The 22180-nt window shown below is 36.8% G+C and overlaps 2 protein-coding genes across 2 annotated transcripts in view; one reads left to right on the top strand and one right to left on the bottom strand.

Annotated features, from left to right (window-relative positions):
• Positions 1-1180, bottom strand: part of LOC121386546 — a 24488-nt gene extending 23308 nt beyond the window's left edge. The window contains exon 1 of the mRNA XM_041517484.1: positions 1159-1180. Within this exon, the coding sequence (XP_041373418.1) occupies positions 1159-1180 (22 nt within the window). The remainder of the gene's footprint in view (positions 1-1158) is intronic.
• Positions 1181-1591: 411 nt separating this feature from the next.
• Positions 1592-22180, top strand: part of LOC121386547 — a 118520-nt gene continuing 97931 nt past the window's right edge. Inside the window, exons 1-2 of the mRNA XM_041517485.1 lie at positions 1592-1705; positions 18085-18228. Coding sequence (XP_041373419.1) covers positions 18201-18228 — 28 coding nt within the window. The 5' untranslated portion in view covers positions 1592-1705; positions 18085-18200. The remainder of the gene's footprint in view (positions 1706-18084; positions 18229-22180) is intronic.

A 22180-nucleotide genomic window follows, 5' to 3' on the forward strand; every position in this document is an offset into this window, starting at 1 on the left:
TGACGCCATATAACCGTAAATAAAATATGTTGAGTGCGTCGTTAAATAAAAAATTTCTTTCTTTCTTTCCAATAGCCGATGATTAATAAATCAATGTGCTCTAGTGATGTTGTTAAACAAAACAAACTTTAAACAAACTTTTTAGTTTTTCAATAAAAAAATCTCACACATAAGTATGCCATATATTAAGGCTAACCTTTTTATAAAGTAATGTTAAAACAAATAAACCTTTTTATAAAGTAATGATAAAACAAAGTAATGATAAAACAAAGAAACTTTTATAAAGTAATGATAAAACAAATAAACCTTTTTATAAAGTAATGATAAAACAAAGAAACTTTTACAAAGTAATGATAAAACAAAGAAACCTTTTTATAAAGTAATGATAAAACAAAGAAACCTTTTTATAAAGTAATGATAAAACAAATAAACCTTTTTATAAAGTAATGATAAAACAAAGAAACTTTTATAAAGTAATGATAAAACAAAGAAACTTTTACAAAGTAATGATAAAACAAATAAACCTTTTTATAAAGTAATGATAAAACAAAGAAACTTTTACAAAGTAATGATAAAACAAAGAAACCTTTTTATAAAGTAATGATAAAACAAAGAAACTTTTACAAAGTAATGATAAAACAAAGAAACTTTTATAAAGTAATGATAAAACAAAGAAACTTTTACAAAGTAATGATAAAACAAATAAACCTTTTTATAAAGTAATGATAAAACAATTTTTTTTTTGCAAAGATGTCAAATATTAGATGATTACATTACGTTTGTTTTCATTTCCACTACAGGCTTTTTAGACGACCTACATGAATATTCAAAGCTTTTTAGACTTGACCTACATGAATATTCAAAGCTTTTTAGACTTGACCTACATGTACATTCAAGGCTTTTTAGACTTGACCTACATGTACATTCAAGGCTTTTTAGACTTGACCTACATGTACATTCAAGGCTTTTTAGACTTGACCTACATGTACATTCAAGGCTTTTTAGACTTGACCTACATGTACATTCAAAGCTTTTTAGACTTGACCTACATGTATATTCAAAGCTTTTTAGACTAAGTTTGTTAATAGACAATTCATCCCTTGTTGGTGTGAGCACCGCTGCACAATGGCCACATCCACACAATATATGTAAACAAACTCTTCGTGAAATAATCTTTCATATTGTAATTTGTTTTTAGAAGAATGTGTAAAACTCGAGGCAAGCATGGATGGAAGATAAATCAAGAATGTGGATGGAGATGGAATATTAAAAAACAAATGGGAAGCAAAAAGCTGCTTGTCAAACCGATTGTCAGAAAGCATATTGGGCATTTGTAGCTGCATAACTTGCCACCTGCCTCCCGCCAAATTCGAGCCTTGAAGATTGTTTGAATATGTTCAGACAAATTTCCTTTGTTAGCAAATCAAATTGCTACAAGGTAAACACATCTTAAACATGGTAATTCTTGATAAAGCTTTTATTTGGCACATATATCACAAAATACATTCATCCAATTTAAATTTAATTTAATTTGTGTGTTTTTTAATTTTATTTGCAGGTAAACCACCTTTAAAGAAAGAAAATAAATGTAAAAGTAATAAAGGAGGTTGTCAACACCAGTGTGAACCAAAAGATTATACATTTCATTGCACATGTCCATGGAACAATGTACTATGGCTTGATGGATTACATTGTGTAAAAAAAGGTATTGTGTTACACAATGTAGCTTATAGCCTTCAGATATATATATTGGTGACTTGCTTTAAAAAGAAACTTAAAATATGCTTAAGACCATAATGAAAGTGATCTCAGTCTACTTCATTCTATACTTTGTCCTCAATAACCTGAATGTAACCACAGAGTGTTTTACAAAATACAGTAAACATTCCGAAAGTGCCTCCAAACATTGATTACTTTGTCCTCAATAACCTGAATGTAACCACATAGTGTTTTACAAAATACAGTAAACATTCCGAAAGTGCCTCCAAACATTGATTACTTTGTCCTCGATAACCTGAATGTAACCACAGAGTGTTTTACAAAATACAGTAAACATTCCGAAAGTGCCCCCAAACAATGATTGTTTTGACTTGCTTTTAGTACTAATAATCTATAACCTAGATACTTGCAGGATGTTGGTTCAAGACTATAAATCAGGGAGAAGGGAGCAAATGGGACAGCTTGCCTTTACTTGGGGACACGTTACTATAGAATATCGCTCTTTGACGGGTTGTATTATGGTATGGTGTTGTCTGACCATAAAGTGTTCGTTTCCGGAGCTTATCTTTTTTATCAATTCAAATAGGATATTCAAACCTAGGATGTAAGTACAACTTGGGTTTGGGTTCGGGTAAATTATTAACATGCTTATAAATATGCCACTAGAGCTTCAAGCATGTCTGCCCCGGGGCCGAGTCCTAGATAGCTAGGGGTCTGCTCCGGGCCAGAAATTTAACAGGACAATTTTGAAAATTACTCTAAAAAAGGTAAAAATAAATAGGGGGATAAATTTAATCTAAAATAACAAAAAGAAATTTCTTTGGTGTGGTTCCAAAAATATAATTTAATAAAAAATAAATATAAAAATAAAATTTATCACCATTTAAATTTATACACCTATTTTTGAACGGGCTCTTCCGGAAAAATAAAAAATTAATAATAATTAATATTCTAAATTAAGCCCTGTCTGGGGAGAAAGGGACGATTGTAAGTTGAGCAAAAGCCACAGGAAGTTGTTATTAGATTTTTACAGTTAACAGTATTTATGGAGGGGTACTGAGCATATTGGTAACTAGGGTGTGACGGAAATAGGGAGGGAGGGAAGCGCGAAAACGGGGGAGAGGGGGCAAGCCCCCAGACAAACCTACGTCACCCTACGGCCTAAACCGCCTATGCCTAAGCATCTTAACCCTAAATTCTGGTGGAATACCCCATCCCCCCCATTGACCACCAACCCCCCACCCCCCCACCCCAGTCCAACCGTCGTGCCCTCCAATTTCAGTACCCCTCATATATATTTCCAACGGTGGTATCCCTAGGAGAGGGACACAGAGTATTTAACCAGCACTGGAGGCAAAGGTTAAAAGTTAGTGGTTGATGGAAGAGATTGTTGACTCCGGCAAGTCGTGGCGGTGAAACGTATTCTGCAGGTACATGTAGTACTAAACCAAATAACTTCCGGCTGGGTCAAAGTTCGAGGTGCACCGAACTTTTGATAGAGAAGTGAACACCACAAGTCCTGTGATTGGTTATAAATGTGAGTGTGTTGGTTGTAAAAAATAATAGTTTCATCTGGGTAAAACAAATATGCAATTTTATTTCATCTAGTACCAATGTGTCAAGTAGCCTTGTGCTTGAAACATGTATAGGGTACCTGTAAAAAAAAGTCCTGGAATTTTGTGCGGAACTAGGGTAGTCATAGACGCTACCCATTATCTCAGAAGCAAGCAGCTTGACCCCCAAGTTTTTCTGATTCACTTTAAGTGTGAGGGGTAGTAGTATTTATATCCATGGTGTTTATGTCGATTGATATGCTGCAGGTAGGAGTTATAGCCACATATGTTACTATTGTCGTCTATGGGATTTGATTTGGTAGTATACACCCTATAGCACATATTCAGTGCATAATAAAAAATATGAATTTGTCATTTTATTTAATTAAATTATACTGGTTGATTATTTAGCCATCACTCGACCATGCAAGTTCACAATGACCTTGACCTTGACAATAATCTCTGTACATGGCTCTGAATGGAGTTTGAATCAAAGTTAGCACTGAGGAAAAGTCGGTTATGGCCTGTAATTCATACTGTAAAGATTTCAATAATTTCTTTTTACATGGTATTTGACTTGCCATATACAACTACTCTTAAATATGGTATTATATATAGGCAACCTGAACTAAGATTTTAATAGCAATTTATTTTTATATTAAAAATAGCATGTGCCAATTGGGTTAATGTCTTTAGTTTCCATTTACATAGTTAATTTTTCATGTATGAAATTCTGAAAACTCAAATTTGTAAAGAACTTGATTTTTATTGTCATTTTGAGATATTTATAGGGTGCCAAGGTATATTTTAGACAAATTTGTAGTTTTATGCAACATTTAAAGTAAATTTGAAGAAAAACGTTACCAAAAACATAATTAAATTTGTTGTCACTATTTTGCCTTCTGTTCTTATTTATACATAACAATAAGGTTGTTAAACATATATTTAGATCTCCAGATCAATTTATTTTCTTAATAATCACTTAGTTAGTTGACCCCCAATTTTTTCTGATTCACTTTTAGTGTGAGAGGTAGTAGTATTTATATCCGTGGCGTTTATGTTGAATGATACGCTGCAGGTAGGAGTTTTAGCCACATATGTTACTATTGTTGTCTATGGGATTTGATTTGGTAGTATACACCCTGCAGACCAGGAAAGAATCGATGCGCCTCTCTGTTGACCAAAAGAACAAAAACATTACGTCATTCAACAGACACTGGCACCCTTTAATGTATAAATCCAAACGACTGACAAAGTATGGGTGAACCAGGTCACAAGTTGCCGACATAGGAGCAGTATCCCGCCCTATTAAATTCTTTATTTTTTATTAAATCAAAAGATTTTAAAAAACAGGATAAAATAAAGAAACACATTAAAAGAGCATGCCAGTAAACATACTAATTTAAAAAAAAAGCCAAACACGAATATAAATTTTAAATATACTACTTAAAAGAATTTAAGGGTCAAAAAGTTATAATCAAATAAGTTGCAGAGTGTATTAGATTGATGATGTAAACTACACCAATTTTTTTTTTATTGTTCCATATTTACAAAAAACCACAAATAAACGTCACTGTATACAAGAAAGTCACATGACATGCTGTCAAAGTTGAAGGTTGTCAAACATGGATTTTACACATTAGAACATTCGTTTAATAGTGTGTGAATCCACCCCTGGCGCGAATACACTCGACACATCATTGCCTCATGCTGTTGATCAGACGTCTGAAGAACTCTTGGGGAATGGCCTGCCACTCTGCCATAAGAAGTTGACCCAGATCATGAAGGTTGGCCGGAGGGGCATGGTTATCCCGAACTCTCCTGCCTAATTCGTCCCAGGTGTGCTCTATTGGGGCCAAGTCAGGCAAATATGCTGGCCAATCCATCCTGGCGATACCTTGTTGTCTGAGAAAGTCCATTACCACCCTGGCGCGGTGGGGTCTGGCATTGTCATCCTGCAGAACTGCCCCGCCGCCAATCTGCTGAAGGCCTGAGAGAACCAACGGCCGGATAATCTCATTCAGATAGCGGATTCCATTCAGATTGCCATCCACCACATAGAGGGGGGTCCTGTGGTGGATAGAGATGCCGCCCCACACCATGACGCTGCCACCAATTATTTTTTTTAAAACGAAAGAACGACCAAGCGCGATAATATTCTGAGGACGACGGCGGATAGTCCGGTTAAGTAATATATATTGTAAAGCGAGTAATAAAGCTCAAATAGACGGATAAAGGAAAAAATAATATACCGACACTATATAAATATAATGTTGCCATAAAGTAAAGTTGCATAGAGCAATATATAATAAAAACTATCACCTGAGAATATCTGTAGGTCATCACCCATACTAAACATGGACCATGGATTGAGCCCATCAGTCATCACAGACGGATAATACACAACATCCGGCCACCGACGGGCCCAGTTACGTATTAACCTCACACATGAGAAGCCCATAGAGTAGTAATAAAGTGAAAGGGTTACAAAGGAAAGAACAGCAAAAGAAACAGCTTAAGAATAAGTGGAGACAACCAAAGCGAGTCATTAAAAACTAAATGCCAACCTTAGATTGGAATACAAAGGCCATCAACAGCCTGTCTATTACTGCTTTATGATTTTTTAATGGATTTAATAAATTAAATGAATTAAATATAATATTATTCTTTCCAAAATAGTCTTCCAGTTTCAGTCTAATTTTGGTGTGCTTGGTGCATTCAACCAAATAATGATTTACATTATCAATTTTATTACACACCAAGCAATTGGGTGTATCAGATTTCCTGACTTTAAATTTTGGATCATTTAATCCAAAAGATACACCCATTCTAAGTCTAGCTATTGTTTTAGTTGCTTTAACATTAAAAGAAACTGGACCAGGAGTTGAGACCCTTGGTTTAATATGGGAGTGCCACACTCTGGTGTGATGGTTCCATTCGGTCTGCCATAAATCACCAGAGCGTGGCTCTGCCATAGAACAGATCTCACTAAAGTTGTTCTTCACAGAGATATCAACTGTAGGATCCCGCAATGACTTCTTGGCATTGGCGTCGGCCAACTCATTACCCTCGATACCAGTATGAGCTGGGACCCACTCGAGGACAACAGACGCCTGTTTGACAACTAGTTTATTATAGAATTTAAATATTTTTTTAATGATTTCCGGTCTGACGCTATTGGATCCAAAGGTAGCCTGGAGGGCGCTAAGACTGTCTAATACCTACTTTTGTCGGGTGTATCAGGTACCTCACGATACTCTTGTAGGAGTAACCATGTATAGAGATAAAAACAATAAACAATTTGGTTCTGGCCAAAAAATAGTTAGCACTTCACAGAAGGATCAAGTCTTAATAAATTGATGGTGCTATATTACTTAGACATATATTATCATTATCATCACTGTCAGGCCTTTATTAAATAAATTGATAGTGCTGTATTACTTAGATATATATTATCATTACTGTCAGGCCTTTATTAAATAAATTGATGGTACTGTATTACTTAGATATATATTATCATCACTGTCGGGCCTATATTAAATAAATTGATGGTGCTGTATTACTTAGACATATATTATCATTATCATCACTGTCAGGCCTATATTAAATAAATTGATGGTGCTGTATTACTTAGATATATATTATCATCACTGTCGGGCCTATATTAAATAAATTGATGGTGCTGTATTACTTAGATATATATTATCATCACTGTCAGGCCTATATTAAATAAATTGATGGTGCTGTATTACTTAGATATATATTATCATCACTGTCGGGCCTATATTAAATAAATTGATGGTGCTGTATTACTTAGATATATATTATCATCACTGTCGGGCCTATATTAAATAAATTGATGGTGCTGTATTACTTAGATATATATTATCATTATCATCACTGTCAGGCCTATATTAAATAAATTGATGGTGCTGTATTACTTAGATATATATTATCATCACTGTCGGGCCTATATTAAATAAATTGATGGTGCTGTATTACTTAGATATATATTATCATCACTGTCGGGCCTATATTAAATAAATTGATGGTGCTGTATTACTTAGATATATATTATCATCACTGTCGGGCCTATATTAAATAAATTGATGGTGCTGTATTACTTAGATATATATTATCATCACTGTCAGGCCTATATTAAATAAATTGATGGTGCTGTATTACTTAGATATATATTATCATCACTGTCAGGCCTATATTAAATAAATTGATGGTGCTGTATTACTTAGATATATATTATCATTATCATCACTGTCAGGCCTATATTAAATAAATTGATGGTGCTGTATTACTTAGATATATATTATCATCACTGTCAGGCCTATATTAAATAAATTGATGGTGCTGTATTACTTAGACATATATTATCATCACTGTCAGGCCTATATTAAATAAATTGATGGTGCTGTATTACTTAGATATATATTATCATCACTGTCAGGCCTATATTAAATAAATTGATGGTGCTGTATTACTTAGATATATATTATCATCACTGTCAGGCCTATATTAAATAAATTGATGGTGCTGTATTACTTAGATATATATTATCATTATCATCACTGTCAGGCCTATATTAAATAAATTGATGGTGCTGTATTACTTAGATATATATTATCATCACTGTCAGGCCTATATTAAATAAATTGATGGTGCTGTATTACTTAGATATATATTATCATCACTGTCAGGCCTATATTAAATAAACTGATGGTGCTGTATTACTTAGATATATATTATCATCACTGTCAGGCCTATATTAAATAAATTGATGGTGCTGTATTACTTAGATATATACATGTGTTATCATTATCATCACTGTACAGAGCTAAAAACAATTGCAAATTTCTGAATGCGATTTGTTCCAGGATTTGCGCCAGCATTAAACATCTGAATCTATTGGGATTCGAGTGAAATATTTCGAAACGTTTATGATACTGAACAAAATAAGAAAATTCCGCTATCTTTGCTTGAACATAACTTGATGAAAACGAACCGGGGGAATAACTGTTATATATGTGTTAAAAGAGTGTTCCATGATGTAGTTTGGTGCAAAAATCATGGCCATAGGTTAACAGAAAATGGGAGAAATTTTGACCAAGTGTGGTAGGGGTTAAAAAAAAACCCCACCCACTTAATAACGGGTATGACCACCTCTTGAATTGACCACTGCAGTGCATCGCAGGCGCATAGAATTGACTAAAGTGTTGATTTCTGCCTGTGGAATATTGTTCCATTGCTGAATGAGCGCTTGGCGAAGTTCGTTGACTTTAGCGGGTGGGTTGGGACGACGCCTCAATCGTCTGTCCAGACTATCCCAGACATGTTCGATGGGGTTAAGATCAGGACTTTTAGTGGGCCAAAATCAATGAAATCAATATTTGTCCTAAAAATTTACAGTGTCTCTAGCTGTATGAGAGGTGGCATTATCATGCTTAAAAATCGAGAGGTGGCGTTGTATGGAACAGAGGAATGACGTGATGAGCGAGAATGTCATCGTGGTAACGTTGAGCATTTAAATTGCCATCAATGATGACTAGTGGTGTGATAACCATATGGCTGCCCAGACCATGACAGAAGACCCCCGAAACGATCTCGTTCAAGAACAATCAGTTGCATAGCTTCATTTCTCCTACGGTAGTAGCATGTGCCATCACCACGTTGTAAAGAAAATCTGGATTCATCCGTTAAAAAGAACCATTCCAGCATCGCCGTATCCAACGAGTGTACATGTACCAATTAAGGATTTAGCGATGACGTTGCGTTAAATATACGTGGACGTTATGCATGTAGTGGGTTATATATAGTGGTTTATCCACTGATTCAGTATGAAGCCCTCAATCAATTTGACAAAGCATCTAAGCCTAGTTTAGCACGTAGTGGGTAAATCTATGTAAATCATAATTCTTATTACTATTGTAGTTCATCCAGTTAGAAGAACACATATTTCATTTTCTTTAGTCTTTAAGGTGTACTCCAGCTTCCGTAATGGTGTAATTTCCTGGGTGATATAGACGTGGGTTATAAACGCACGACCGGTTAACTGCTAGTAGCAAACGTAAACGTACGATGTTTAGTGAAATGGGTTAGGTGTGTTCTAAGGTGTAGCATGTAGTGTGTTATCGATGCGCAAGTGGGTTATCATGATATAGCGGTCTTGACCACTCATTGTAACACGCGGACGTACGACGTGGCAAGTGTAGTGCTTCCTGGATTATGTGTAGTGGGTTATATGTAGTGGGTTATGTGTAGGGGGTTATATGTAGTGGGTTATCAAGTGTCTAGGGGTTATATGAAGTGGGTTATGTTAGTGGGTTATGTGTAGTGGGCATGTAGTGTGTTATGTGTAGTGGGTTATGTGTATGCAGTGTGTTATATGTAGTGGGTTATGTGTAGTGGGTTATGTGTAGTGGGTTATGTGTAGTGTGTAGTGGGTTATATGAAGTGGGTTATGTGTAGTGGGTTATATGAAGTGGGTTATGTGTAGTGGGTTATGTGTAGTGGGTTATATGTAGTGGGTTATGTGTAGTGGGTTATGTGTAGTGGGTTATGTGAAGTGGGTTATGTGTAGTGGGTTATATGAAGTGGGTTATATGTAGTGGGTTATGTGTAGTGGGTTATATGTAGTGGGTTATGTGTAGTGGGTTATGTGAAGTGGGTTATACAAAGTGGGTTATGGGTAGTGGGTTATGTGTGGTGGGTTATATGTGGTGGGTTATATGTGGTGGGTTATCTGAAGTGGGTTATGTGTAGTGGGTTATGTGTAGTGGGTTATATGTAGTGGGTTATCAAGACCAGTCTGGCCTCAATCAGTTGTTAGCTTCTAAGGTGTAGCATGTGGTGGGTTATATGTAGTGGGTTATATGAAGTGGGTTATGTGTAGTGGGTTATATGTAGTGGGTTATAAAGACCAGTCTGGCCTCAATCAGTTGTTAGCTTCTAAAGTGTAACGTGGTGGGTTATATATATATATATAGTGGGTTATATTTAGTGGGTTATGTGTAGTGTGTTATGTGTAGTGGGTTATGTGTAGTGGGTTATCAAGACCAGTCTGGCCTCAATCAGTTGTTAGCTTCTAAGGTGTAGCATGTGGTGGGTTATATGTAGTGGGTTATGTGTAGTGGGTTATATGTAGTGGGTTATATGAAGTGGGTTATATGAAGTGGGTTATGTGTAGTGGGTTATATGTAGTGGGTTATAAAGACCAGTCTGGCCTCAATCAGTTGTTAGCTTCTAAAGTGTAACGTGGTGGGTTATATGTAGTGTGTTATGTGTAGTGTGTTATATGAAGTGGGTTATGTGTAGTGGGTTATATGTAGTGGGTTATGTGTAGTGGGTTATCAAGACCAGTCTGGCCTCAATCAGTTGTTAGCTTCTAAGGTGTAGCATGTGGTGGGTTATATGTAGTGGGTTATATGTAGTGGGTTATGTGTAGTGGGTTATAAAGACCAGTCTGGCCTCAATCAGTTGTTAGCTTCTAAAGTGTAACGTGGTGGGTTATATGTAGTGGATTATATGAAGTGAATTATGTGTAGTGTGTTATGTGAAGTGGGTTATAATGTATGTAGTGGGTTATATGTAGTGGGTTATCAAGACCAGTCTGGCCTCAATCAGTTGTTAGCTTATAAGGTGTAGCATGTAGTGGGTTATATGTAGTGGGTTATACAGGCTGCAAAATGACTGGGTTCGCATCGCAAAAAGCGATGCAAAATCTTTTGATCGCGATGCAATATTGTACCAATGACTAGCAGTTTGCGATGCATGTTTTTTGTAACCAAATTGATCTTTGAATTGAGATCGCGGGAGAAGAACGCACTTAGGGGTGTCGATTTTCTGTGATCGCAGCCAAGGTAACTGATTCGCCAGTGATAAAACTTTTTAAAATTTATTTCAGTGTACAACCTTCTCGCGTGTGTTAGTATTTCAAATAGAAAATACTGTCAGAATACGCGGAGGATGTTTGACATTTTAACAAGAACAGTGACGTAACGTACTAGTTGCTACGTCATCGTTGTAACCTAATTGGCAAGCAGCTATGACCTTGTACACTGAACTTGTAGCCTACCGTGCACGCAAATATATTATGTTCACAAATTAAATATACTGCGAACATGCTTATAGCTCCGCGAATTTAATTACGCATTAACTTATTTCCGATTTAGCTTTGAATAATGCCTATAGATACAAAACATATAGCGCATCGCATGCACTTTATTTTTATCGTCAAATTACCTGCCATATACTACAAGTGACACTTGATGCTATCGCGTTCAGCGATAGCCAGTAGTCAAAATGTCTGATAATTATTTTGACCTGTTGTCAAAGTGGTCGTTCGGTTTAACTTGTTGCGTAAAAAAAACAGTCTGGCAAACATTAGCGACAAACGGCTGGCTGAACTCACGTCTGGTATCTCGTGACTACGAGATTTCAGTTTGTTGTTTTTACACTCATTATTCTTATATTCGATACATACTTGTGGCTTTCGTTATTTGTAAACCTGAATGCAAACTATGAATACTACTAATAAATAGTATTTGGTCTAGTTTGTGATTTTTCAAGTTTTCTGCATCATGTATTATCAGACATACATGCGGACAAGACTAACGGCACGCAGACCGCATGGCGAGAATATCTCGAGTATAATTATATCGTACGTGAAACTGTCATTGAAAGGAGTTCAGTTGATATTGGTCGTTTTTATTTTATTATTGGCAAAAACTATCGTGAAAATGTAAAATGAAAGCTTGATCGCGAATTATTTTAGCCGCGAAAATGTTTGCGTATACATACGGTATTATCGACTAATTAACAGCTTGGCGTTTTTAATTTCGAATTGCCTCGGCAAATAATGTTCTGGTAAAATACGTATATATATAGTTTAAGAATTGTCAATTTTCATAACAAAAATGAACACCGAATACGTTGGAATGATCAGCCAAATGAGGAATTTTTCTCGGGCTTCAATCGCACTTTGGATCAGACATACAAATCAACTCAGGAAAGACTAAAAAATCACTTTGAACAAGTTAGATGACCAAGCTGCTTAGCATAACCATTGACAAATATTATTCAGAAATATGTTGTACTATAAAAATTAAACCCTGACATTTCTATGCTATTTTCTATATAGCCAAAAAAACCTAAAGTGAGATTCTCTGGGTGTGTGTGTGTGTGGGGGGGGGGGGGGGGGAGCCAACTGCCCCCTTGACCTTTGGAGGATACGGCCTTGTAAACAAGTGACAGTGATGACCCTTCACATGTACTGTTCTGTACTTGTCTTATTTTGGGATAAGCAGCCCACAATACAGATACATGTATAAGAAATATGCAATTTTATTGAAAAGAATGTGTTTTATTCATGTTTACTCATTTTGTTAAAGTGCTAATCAAATTCCAATAGTTGCTAATCAATTCTCCATCCAGTAGGAAAAACTGCTAATCAAAATTTTAAAAACAAATTGCACCCTGGTTGTAGTAGGTTATCAAGACCAGTCTGGCCTCAGTCGATTGTTAACTTGTTTCTATGAACTAAAGTAGCCTTGAAGAGACCAAAAAATTAAAGTGAAAGGTCAATATTTCTTTGTTCAAAATTTATGTTTTTTTTATTATGTTGGTTGGTACTGGGTTTAATTTAACATTCAATTTAACATAATGCAGACATTTGTTTTTACCCTAATTTTTAACAACCCTCACTCCATCCCATAATGCATATGCTACAATATAAAGGGCAACCCAATGTGCATGTCTCATCTACCTAATAATTTACTTCTTAGTACAAACAAGCCTAATATGCACTATAAAAGAACAAATTGACAGGGGGGTTGCAACCCCAGCCTACGTCCCTGGTAATCCCCATGTTTCTCCATTGGTGAAGTGGGTTTCAGGGGATTTTTTCATATAGTCCTTTTGTTTAATATATGACCAGTCCTTCTGATTTTTGCAGACAAGTGGTATCAAAGTATGCAGTTGTTAAATTTCTTTCGCAGTGACCTGCACGTAAAAATCTTAAGCGTGATTCGAAGCCTGTTCATCCTCGTGTTACAGGTTTTAGGTGAACCTGTCAAATGGATTGCAGTAAAATCATGTAGAAACATTCTTTTAAAAAAGTATATACAGTGACCTTGATATTTGACTCTGTGCCCTTAAAAGTTGTTCTAAAAGTACTCTTTACATGAGAATTTTGTGGTGTTTGTTCTCATTGATTTGAACAACAATACCTAGAAATCTAATGTAAATGTTTTACTGATAATGACTTAAAATCATTTAGCACTTTATAGTGATATCAGTTGAATGGTTTGTCAAAACAAACCTGCTTTTAGTTATATTTTTTTATTTTATGTAGTTAACTTTGACCTTTGACCTTATGAACCAAACCCAATATATGTGGCTATCTAGCACTAAGGTCATGCAGCAGACAATTTAGGTCAGTTTGTTACATGGGGAGTGGGTGACCCACACTATGTATGTATGTATGTATGTTTGTATGTATGATTTTATAAAATTTAATAGTTTAAAAAAAGGTTTTAATTGGGGGTGTGGCCTTGTGCGCCCCCCAGGTTTGTTAATTAGTTTGGTAGTGAAAAAATTAGCAAAATATGACCTTGACCTTTAACCGCGTGACCCCAAAAGCTAGATCGTTATGGATCAGTAGAAGTTTGATGTCAGTTTGTTCAAACGTTTTTATAGGAAATACATTGTCAATTTGTCTCCTTTTACTGTGACCTTGACCTTTGATCTTGTAACCCCAAAAGCAAAATATGGATCTGCTAAGCATAATGGTCACCATGTAGAAGTTTAAGGTCAATTTCCATAAGAAATACACTGACAATTGATTATTTCTATTCATTGTGACCTTGACATTTGACCTGGTGACCCCAAAAGCAAAATATAGATCAGTGTTGCATAGTAGAAGTTAGGTCAGTTTGTTTAACAATTTTGAAGAAGTGAGAAATGCCCAACAATTGCATCGTTTTTGTTAGTAATGTGCAACAATTGCCTCTTTTGTTTGTGACCTTGACCTTTGACTTGATAATCTATGACTTACAAAAGTAATGTGTGCATTAGTTTGCCTAGTTTGAAGTTCATAAGGTAGAAGTTTACGGTCAATTTCTTAAACGGTTCCATAAGAAATACATGCACTGACAATTGATTCTTTCTATTCACTGTTACCTTGAAATTTGACCTGGTGACCCCAAAAGCAAAATATAGATTGGTGTGCATAGTAGAAATTTTAGGTCAGTTTTTTTTAACAATTTTGTTAGCAGTTTTGTGAGAAATGCCCAACAATTGCATCTTTTTTGTTAGAAATGCCCAACAATTGCATCTTTTTTGTTAGAAATGCCCAACAATTGCCTCTTTTGTATGTGACCTTGACCTTTGGCCTGATAATCTATGACCTACAAAGTAATAATTATGTGCATTAGTTAGTTTGCCTAGTTTGAAGTTCATACAGTAAACGTTTGTAAATTTCTTTAATGATTTGGTAGGTAATCCATGGGAAACTACTGTTTTCATTATTATTAACTATGTACATGACCTTTGACCTCATGACCTTAATATTAATCAGATGCATTCTTGTTGTATAAGGGGCTGTTTAACAGACAGGGTTATAATAACACTATTCAATGTTTTTGGTAAAAGTAAACCTGCTTCAATTTCAGTTACCCAATTTGCAGTTGTTACCATGGTAACAGATTTTAAAAATTATAAACATTATATTAATTTAAAGGATATTTAATATTCTTAAGGTATATATAATTTTAAGAATAATTAACAAAAAATGTAGAAATAGTAACACTTTTAAAACTAGTTAATGCCAAAAATTATGATGAAACAAAACTAATGGTACTGATCATTTCATGCCATTTTTTATCAAATAAAGATGTTTTCTGGAAAAAACCCCATTCAAATCATAAATATAGTTAATAAATAAAGATATAGTCTTATATTATTACAAGAACTTAATTAATTTAAAAAATAATTTGTATTAAGTATGATCAAATAACAAATCTTTTGAACATTGTACTTGTTGCCATGGTAACATAAAATCATTTAATTTAAAATATTGTAATGATACAGAATATGTATGTACATTTTGTATGCCAACAATGGAGAGACATCAAAAATATATATGGGTTAAATTTTTGAAAATGTCTAAAAACAAAGCTAGCCTGATAAGGGTTAAGTTATATGATCGTGAACACAGACCCACCCTTTCACTGTTTTCAATATGTGCCACTGGACACCATTTAATGACTGGTTATGAATCCAAAAGAAAAGGTAAGTTATATGAGATCGTGAACATAGACCCACCCTACCCAACTGTTTTTAAATATGTGGAACTGGACACCATTCTAATGCACTGGTTATTAATTCCAATAAAAAGAAAAGGTAAGTTATATGAGATCGTGAACATAGACCCACCCTACCCATCTGTTTTTAAATATGTGGAACTGGACACCATTCTAATGCACTGGTTATTAATTCCAATAAAAATAAAAGGTAAGTTATATGAACTAATACGTACGTATCACAGACATTTAGTAATAAACACTTTTGATAAATAAATAGATAAACATTTTTGATAAAGTTCTTGTTTAAAAATAAGTTTAGATTAAGAGGATTTTTGCAGATTACTTTCATGAGAATCCACATGGATTCTTGTGAAAACGGACTAATTTTAAGCCCTGATGTACTAGTATATTAAAGTGCAGGTGGGGTTTTTGAAAGTCAGTCCACACAAAATCGCTGGCTTCTCAAATATTTAGTACGAACAAGAAAACCCCCACCTTATTTGATTATATACATGTACATAATATAGACATAATCATGAACTGAGAGGCATACATATCACAATGAGTATTCACTGAATGTTTTCTATAGAAATGTTCAATCTACAATATAATCCACAAGACCTTTTTGACTGTTTCATATCTTTCTGGGGGTGGGACGTTCTGGGAGTGGGACGTTCCGGGAGTGGGACGTTCTGGGGGGGGAGTGAGACGTTCTGGGAGTGGGACGTTCCGGGGGTGAGTGGGACGTTCTGGGAGTGGGGAGTGGGACGTTCCGGGAGTGAGACGTTCCGGGAGTGAGACGTTCCGGGAGTGGGGAGTGAGATGTTCTGGGAGTGGGATGTTCTGGGAGTGAGACGTTCTGGGAGTGGGGAGTGAGACGTTCTGGGAGTGGGGAGTGAGACGTTCTGGGAGTGGGACGTTCCGGGAGTGAGACGTTCTGGGAGTGAGACGTTCCGGGAGTGGGGAGTGAGACGTTCTGGGAGTGAGACGTTCCGGGGGTGGGACGTTCTGGGAGTGGGACGTTCCGGGAGTGAGACGTTCCGGGAGTGAGACGTAGCCCAGAAGTAAAGCACTCGCCTGATGTGTGGCTGCTCTAGGCTCGATCCCCGTCAAGTGGGCACATTGGGCTATTTCTTGTTCCAGCCAGTGCACCACAGTTTGTATATTAAAGGCTATGGTATGTGCTATCCTGTCTGTGGGATGGTGCACTGATGAAACATTCAGCTATTTTAGTGTACATGCATTTTAGATTGCCCTTTAGGTGATCAGAAAAAAGTATTTTTATAGCTACTGTATTACTTGTATGACAGCAGCAGCGTACATATTTGCATTTCTACAAATGTAGCTTGCATTCTCACAACCTACAAGTCCTAGATCGGTGAAAGATGGTTTATATGTTGATCTGTCACAACCTACAAGTCCTAGATCGGTGAAAGATGGTTTATATGTTGATTTGTCACAACAAGTCCTAGATCAGTGAAAGATGCTTTATATGTTGATTTCTCACAACCTACAAATCCTAGATCAGTGAAAGATGGTTTATATGTTGATTTGTCACAACCTACAAGTCCTAGATCGGTGAAAGATGGTTTATATGTTGATCTGTCACAACCTACAAGTCCTAGATCGGTGAAAGATGGTTTATATGTTGATCTGTCTCACAACCTACAAGTCCTAGATCGGTGAAAGATGGTTTATATGTTGATCTGTCACAACCTACAAGTCCTAGATCGGTGAAAGATGGTTTATATGTTGATCTGTCACAACCTACAAGTCCTAGATCGGTGAAAGATGGTTTATATGTTGATCTGTCACAACCCTACAACCTACAAGTCCTAGATCAGTGAAAGATGGTTTATATGTTGATCTGTCACAACCTACAAGTCCTAGATCAGTGAAAGATGGTTTATATGTTGATCTGTCACAACCTACAAGTCCTAGATCAGTGAAAGATGGTTTATATGTTGATCTGTCACAACCTACAAGTCCTAGATCAGTGAAAAGATGGTTTATATGTTGATCTGTCACAACCTACAAGTCCTAGATCAGTGAAAGATGGTTTATATGTTGATCTGTCACAACCTACAAGTCCTAGATCGGTGAAAGATGGTTTATATGTTGATCTGTCACAACCTACAAGTCCTAGATCGGTGAAAGATGGTTTATAGGTGCAACTACATGTATGGATGTCTATCACAGTTCATTCACATTTTAAAATAAAATACGTTTGTTTAGCTGAACATTATATTTTGTGTTTAGCTTCATGTCTCACAAACTGCAAGTCCTACATCACTGAATGTTGGTTTATAATTGCACCTAGGTATCTTCATCACATTGTATTTGAAAGAAATGAAAAGGTAATTAAATTTAAATTTTTTGTTTAAACATGTATTGACATGTTGAATAAGTTTGTGGTAGGGAAGACATTTAATTGCATGGTCCATTTATAACATTACCATACATCTGTTTTAACATTTATTTCTTGGATTTGTTTTCAGATTCTGATGTGATCTTCACTTCGAAGGGAAAAAATGTTGCGTCTAAGGCACAAGATATTTGTGAAGGTGCTCAGTCAACATTAGCTACTATTTTTAATATAGAGGAATATAATAAAATGAAGAATTTTGAAGATCATTTTATAGGTAATTTTATAGTCACTCCAAAAATGCTCTAATTCTGTCATGAATTTATTTTCACATTACAATCAGACCTCTTTACAATGACTGTCATTGCAATGATATTTACACCATCTGACATGCAAACAATTTATACGACATAAAATCCCATGCTTTGAAATGAAATTTGCCTTCCAAAACCTACAGTGAAAATTTTCAACAAACCAAAGGGAAATGTTCTAATTACGTAGGAGATAAACATATTCATGATTTCAATTTTAAGGTAGGTTATTTAACAGAGTTAAATGTAACATTCTATTATGACTAAAGTGTTGAAAGTTTCATAATAAAAAGGTGTGAACAGGTGACACTCCCACCTTATAAGAGTTTCAATCTCCAATGTCTGTTACAGTCAGTATGAAGTATTCGGTCATTCTTTTATATTGTAGACCTATTTAAGAAACTTAAAAAAGTTGGAACATTCTATCATTCTTTTCATTTTATTAATTTGCATGTACATCCTTCTTTTCCACTGATCTGATAAAAATGTCCCAACAGCGAACCATTAGCTAAATCGTCCCTTGTACGAAGGTACCGTCCTTCCATCATGATCAGCTCATTGTGATAGATCATTAGCTAAATCTTCCCTTGTACGAAGGTACCGTCCTTCCATCATGATCAGCTCATTGTGATAGATCATTAGCTAAATCTTCCCTTGTACGAAGATACCGTCCTTCCATCATGATCAGCTCATTGTGATAGATCATTAGCTAAATCTTCCCTTGTACGAAGGTACCGTCCTTCCATCATGATCAGCTCATTGTGATAGATCATTAGCTAAATCTTCCCTTGTACGAAGGTACCGTCCTTCCATCATGATCAGCTCATTGTGATAGATCATTAGCTAAATCTTCCCTTGTACGAAGGTACCGGTACCGTCCTTCCATCATGATCAGCTCATTGTGATAGATCATTAGCTAAATCTTCCCTTGTACGAAGGTACGTCCTTCCATCATGATCAGCTCATTGTGATAGATCATTAGCTAAATCTTCCCTTGTACGAAGGTACGTCCTTCCATCATGATCAGCTCATTGTGATAGATCATTAGCTAAATCTTCCCTTGTACGAAGGTACGTCCTTCCATCATGATCAGCTCATTGTGATAGATCATTAGCTAAATCTTCCCTTGTACGAAGGTACCGTCCTTCCATCATGATCAGCTCATTGTGATAGATCATTAGCTAAATCTTCCCTTGTATGAAGGTACGTCCTTCCATCATGATCAGCTCACATCATGATCAGCTCATTGTGATAGATCATTAGCTAAATCTTCCCTTGTACGAAGGTACGTCCTTCCATCATGATCAGCTCATTGTGATAGATCATTAGCTAAATCTTCCCTTGTACGAAGGTACCGTCCTTCCATCATGATCAGCTCATTGTGATAGATCATTAGCTAAATCTTCCCTTGTACGAAGGTACCGTCCTTCCATCATGATCAGCTGATTGTGATAGATCATTAGCTAAATCTTCCCTTGTACGAAGGTACGTCCTTCCATCATGATCAGCTCATTGTGATAGATCATTAGCTAAATCTTCCCTTGTACGAAGGTACCGTCCTTCCATCATGATCAGCTCATTGTGATAGATCATTAGCTAAATCTTCCCTTGTATGAAGGTACCATCCTTCCATCATGGTCAGCTCATTGTGATAGGTGCTTAATTGTTGTAGGGATAACAAATTTCAGTTTTTAGTTACTTGCATGCTCTCTATGATAATGAGAATTTGCAAGAATTATAAAAGTAATTACCCTTTACTGTATCTATGGACAAAATTCATGTAATGATGCAATGATGACCAATTCCAAGATGGTGTCTGTTTTTGGCAGGAAAACAAAAATATTGTTTACTGGTTAGGTCAAGTCATTCTAAATCATCAATTCTTTTTACAACTGCTTGTAATACAATGCTATTTATCTCTATTACAAATCCTAATAATTTGGTCTGAATTTTTATAATAATTAGGTCTGTAGTGATATGGGTTCCAGCTAGTGTTCGAGATTAAAAATTTTGGGCAGTATCCCAGTTGAATACTGACATTTCAAAATCTGGTATCCCACCTGAGAATTTACTACCCCACTTAAATGAAATTCATAAATAACATCATAACAAACTTCGATGACATTGTTCTTGTTCCCAGTCTATTGCTATGCAGCAATCGAAATTGCGGAATTCGTGAAATGAAATGCGCAATCAATGGAATCGGTAAAAAAAATCTGTTGCAACTATTTTTGAGTAATACTGACATAAATTAATATTTAGCAGTAATATATCAGTGTTTCTGACATTACTAATGATAAACCTACTTGTATCAATTTTCTGCAGATGTGGAATCAGTATTTCAAATAAAATTTGAAGGGAGGAAATTAACATCCAACAAAAACAATAGCGACTTAGCGGTTCCCAGTCCATTGCTATGCCGCTATTGCTCCAGTGTAGCATTAAACTGGGTAACGAGATGGGGGGAATTGTTGTTACGGCATTGTTAGTATTAGACTGGGTACGAACTCGAAAATACTGTTTCATAACTTAACCAGTAAATGACGACTTGTTTCAGCGAAAAATGAAAATGCAGGATAAAAAACAACAACAACATCATATGGTATCCTGGTGGGATATTGGGTTATTGAAGTGTGGTATCCAAAATTAAATTCTGGTATAGCCAGAGGGTGACCTGTCAGCACCAGGGTCAGTAACTGTCAAGGTCCACTCTTTGGCAAGTGTTTCGTCAGAGGGGGACGTGTCAGCACCAGGGTCAGTAACTGTCGAGGTCCACTCTTTGGCAGATGTTTCGCCAGAGGGTGACCTGTCACCAGGGTCAGTAGCTGTCGAGGTCCACTCTTTGGCTGGTGTTTCATAAGAGGAGGACCTGTCAGCACCAGGGTCAGTAACTGTCAATGTCCACTCTTTGGCTGGTGTTTTGCCAGAGGGTGACCTGTCAGCACCAGGGTCAGTAACTGTCAAGGTCCACTCTTTGGCAAGTGTTTCGTCAGAGGGTGACGTGTCTACACCAGGGTCAGTAACTGTCGAGGTCCACTCTTTGGCAGGTGTTTCGTCAGAGGGGGACGTGTCAGCACCAGGGTCAGTAACTGTCGAGGTCCACTCTTTGGCAGATGTTTCGCCAGAGGGTGACCTGTCACCAGGGTCAGTAGCTGTCGAGGTCCACTCTTTGGCTGGTGTTTCATAAGAGGAGGACCTGTCAGCACCAGGGTCAGTAACTGTCGATGTCCACTCTTTGGCTGGTGTTTTGCCAGAGGGTGACCTGTCAGCACCAGGGTCAGTAACTGTCGAGGTCCACTCTTTGGCTGGTGTTTCGCCAGAGGGTGACCTGTCAGCACCAGGGTCAGTAACTGTCGAGGTCCACTCTTTGGCAGGTGTTTCGCCAGAGGGGGATGTGTCTGCACCAGGGTCAGTAACTGTCAATGTCCACTCTTTGGCTGGTGTTTCGCCAGAGGGTGACCTGTCAGCACCAGGGTAAGTAACTGTCGAGGTCCACTCTTTGGCAGGTGTTTCGCCAGAGGGGGACGTGTCTACACCAGGGTCAGTAACTGTCGATGTCCACTCTTTGGCAGGTGTTTCGTCAGAGGGTGACCTGTCAGCACCAGGGTCAGTAACTGTCGAGGTCCACTCTTTGGCAGGTGTTTCGCCAGAGGGTGACCTGTCTGCACCAGGGTCAGTAACTGTCAATGTCCACTCTTTGGCTGGTGTTTCGCCAGAGGGTGACCTGTCAGCTTCAGGGTCAGTAACTGTCGAGATCCACTCTTTGGCTGGTGTTTCATAAGAGGAGGACCTGTCAGCACCAGGGTCAGTAACTGTCGAGGTCCACTCTTTGGCTGGTGTTTCGCCAGAGGGTGACCTGTCAGCACCAGGGTCAGTAACTGTCAATGTCCACTCTTTGGCTGGTGTTTCGCCAGAGGG

The sequence above is a fragment of the Gigantopelta aegis genome, chromosome 12 (genome assembly GCF_016097555.1).
Source record: "Gigantopelta aegis isolate Gae_Host chromosome 12, Gae_host_genome, whole genome shotgun sequence".
NCBI classification, from domain to species: Eukaryota; Metazoa; Mollusca; class Gastropoda; order Neomphalida; family Peltospiridae; genus Gigantopelta; species Gigantopelta aegis.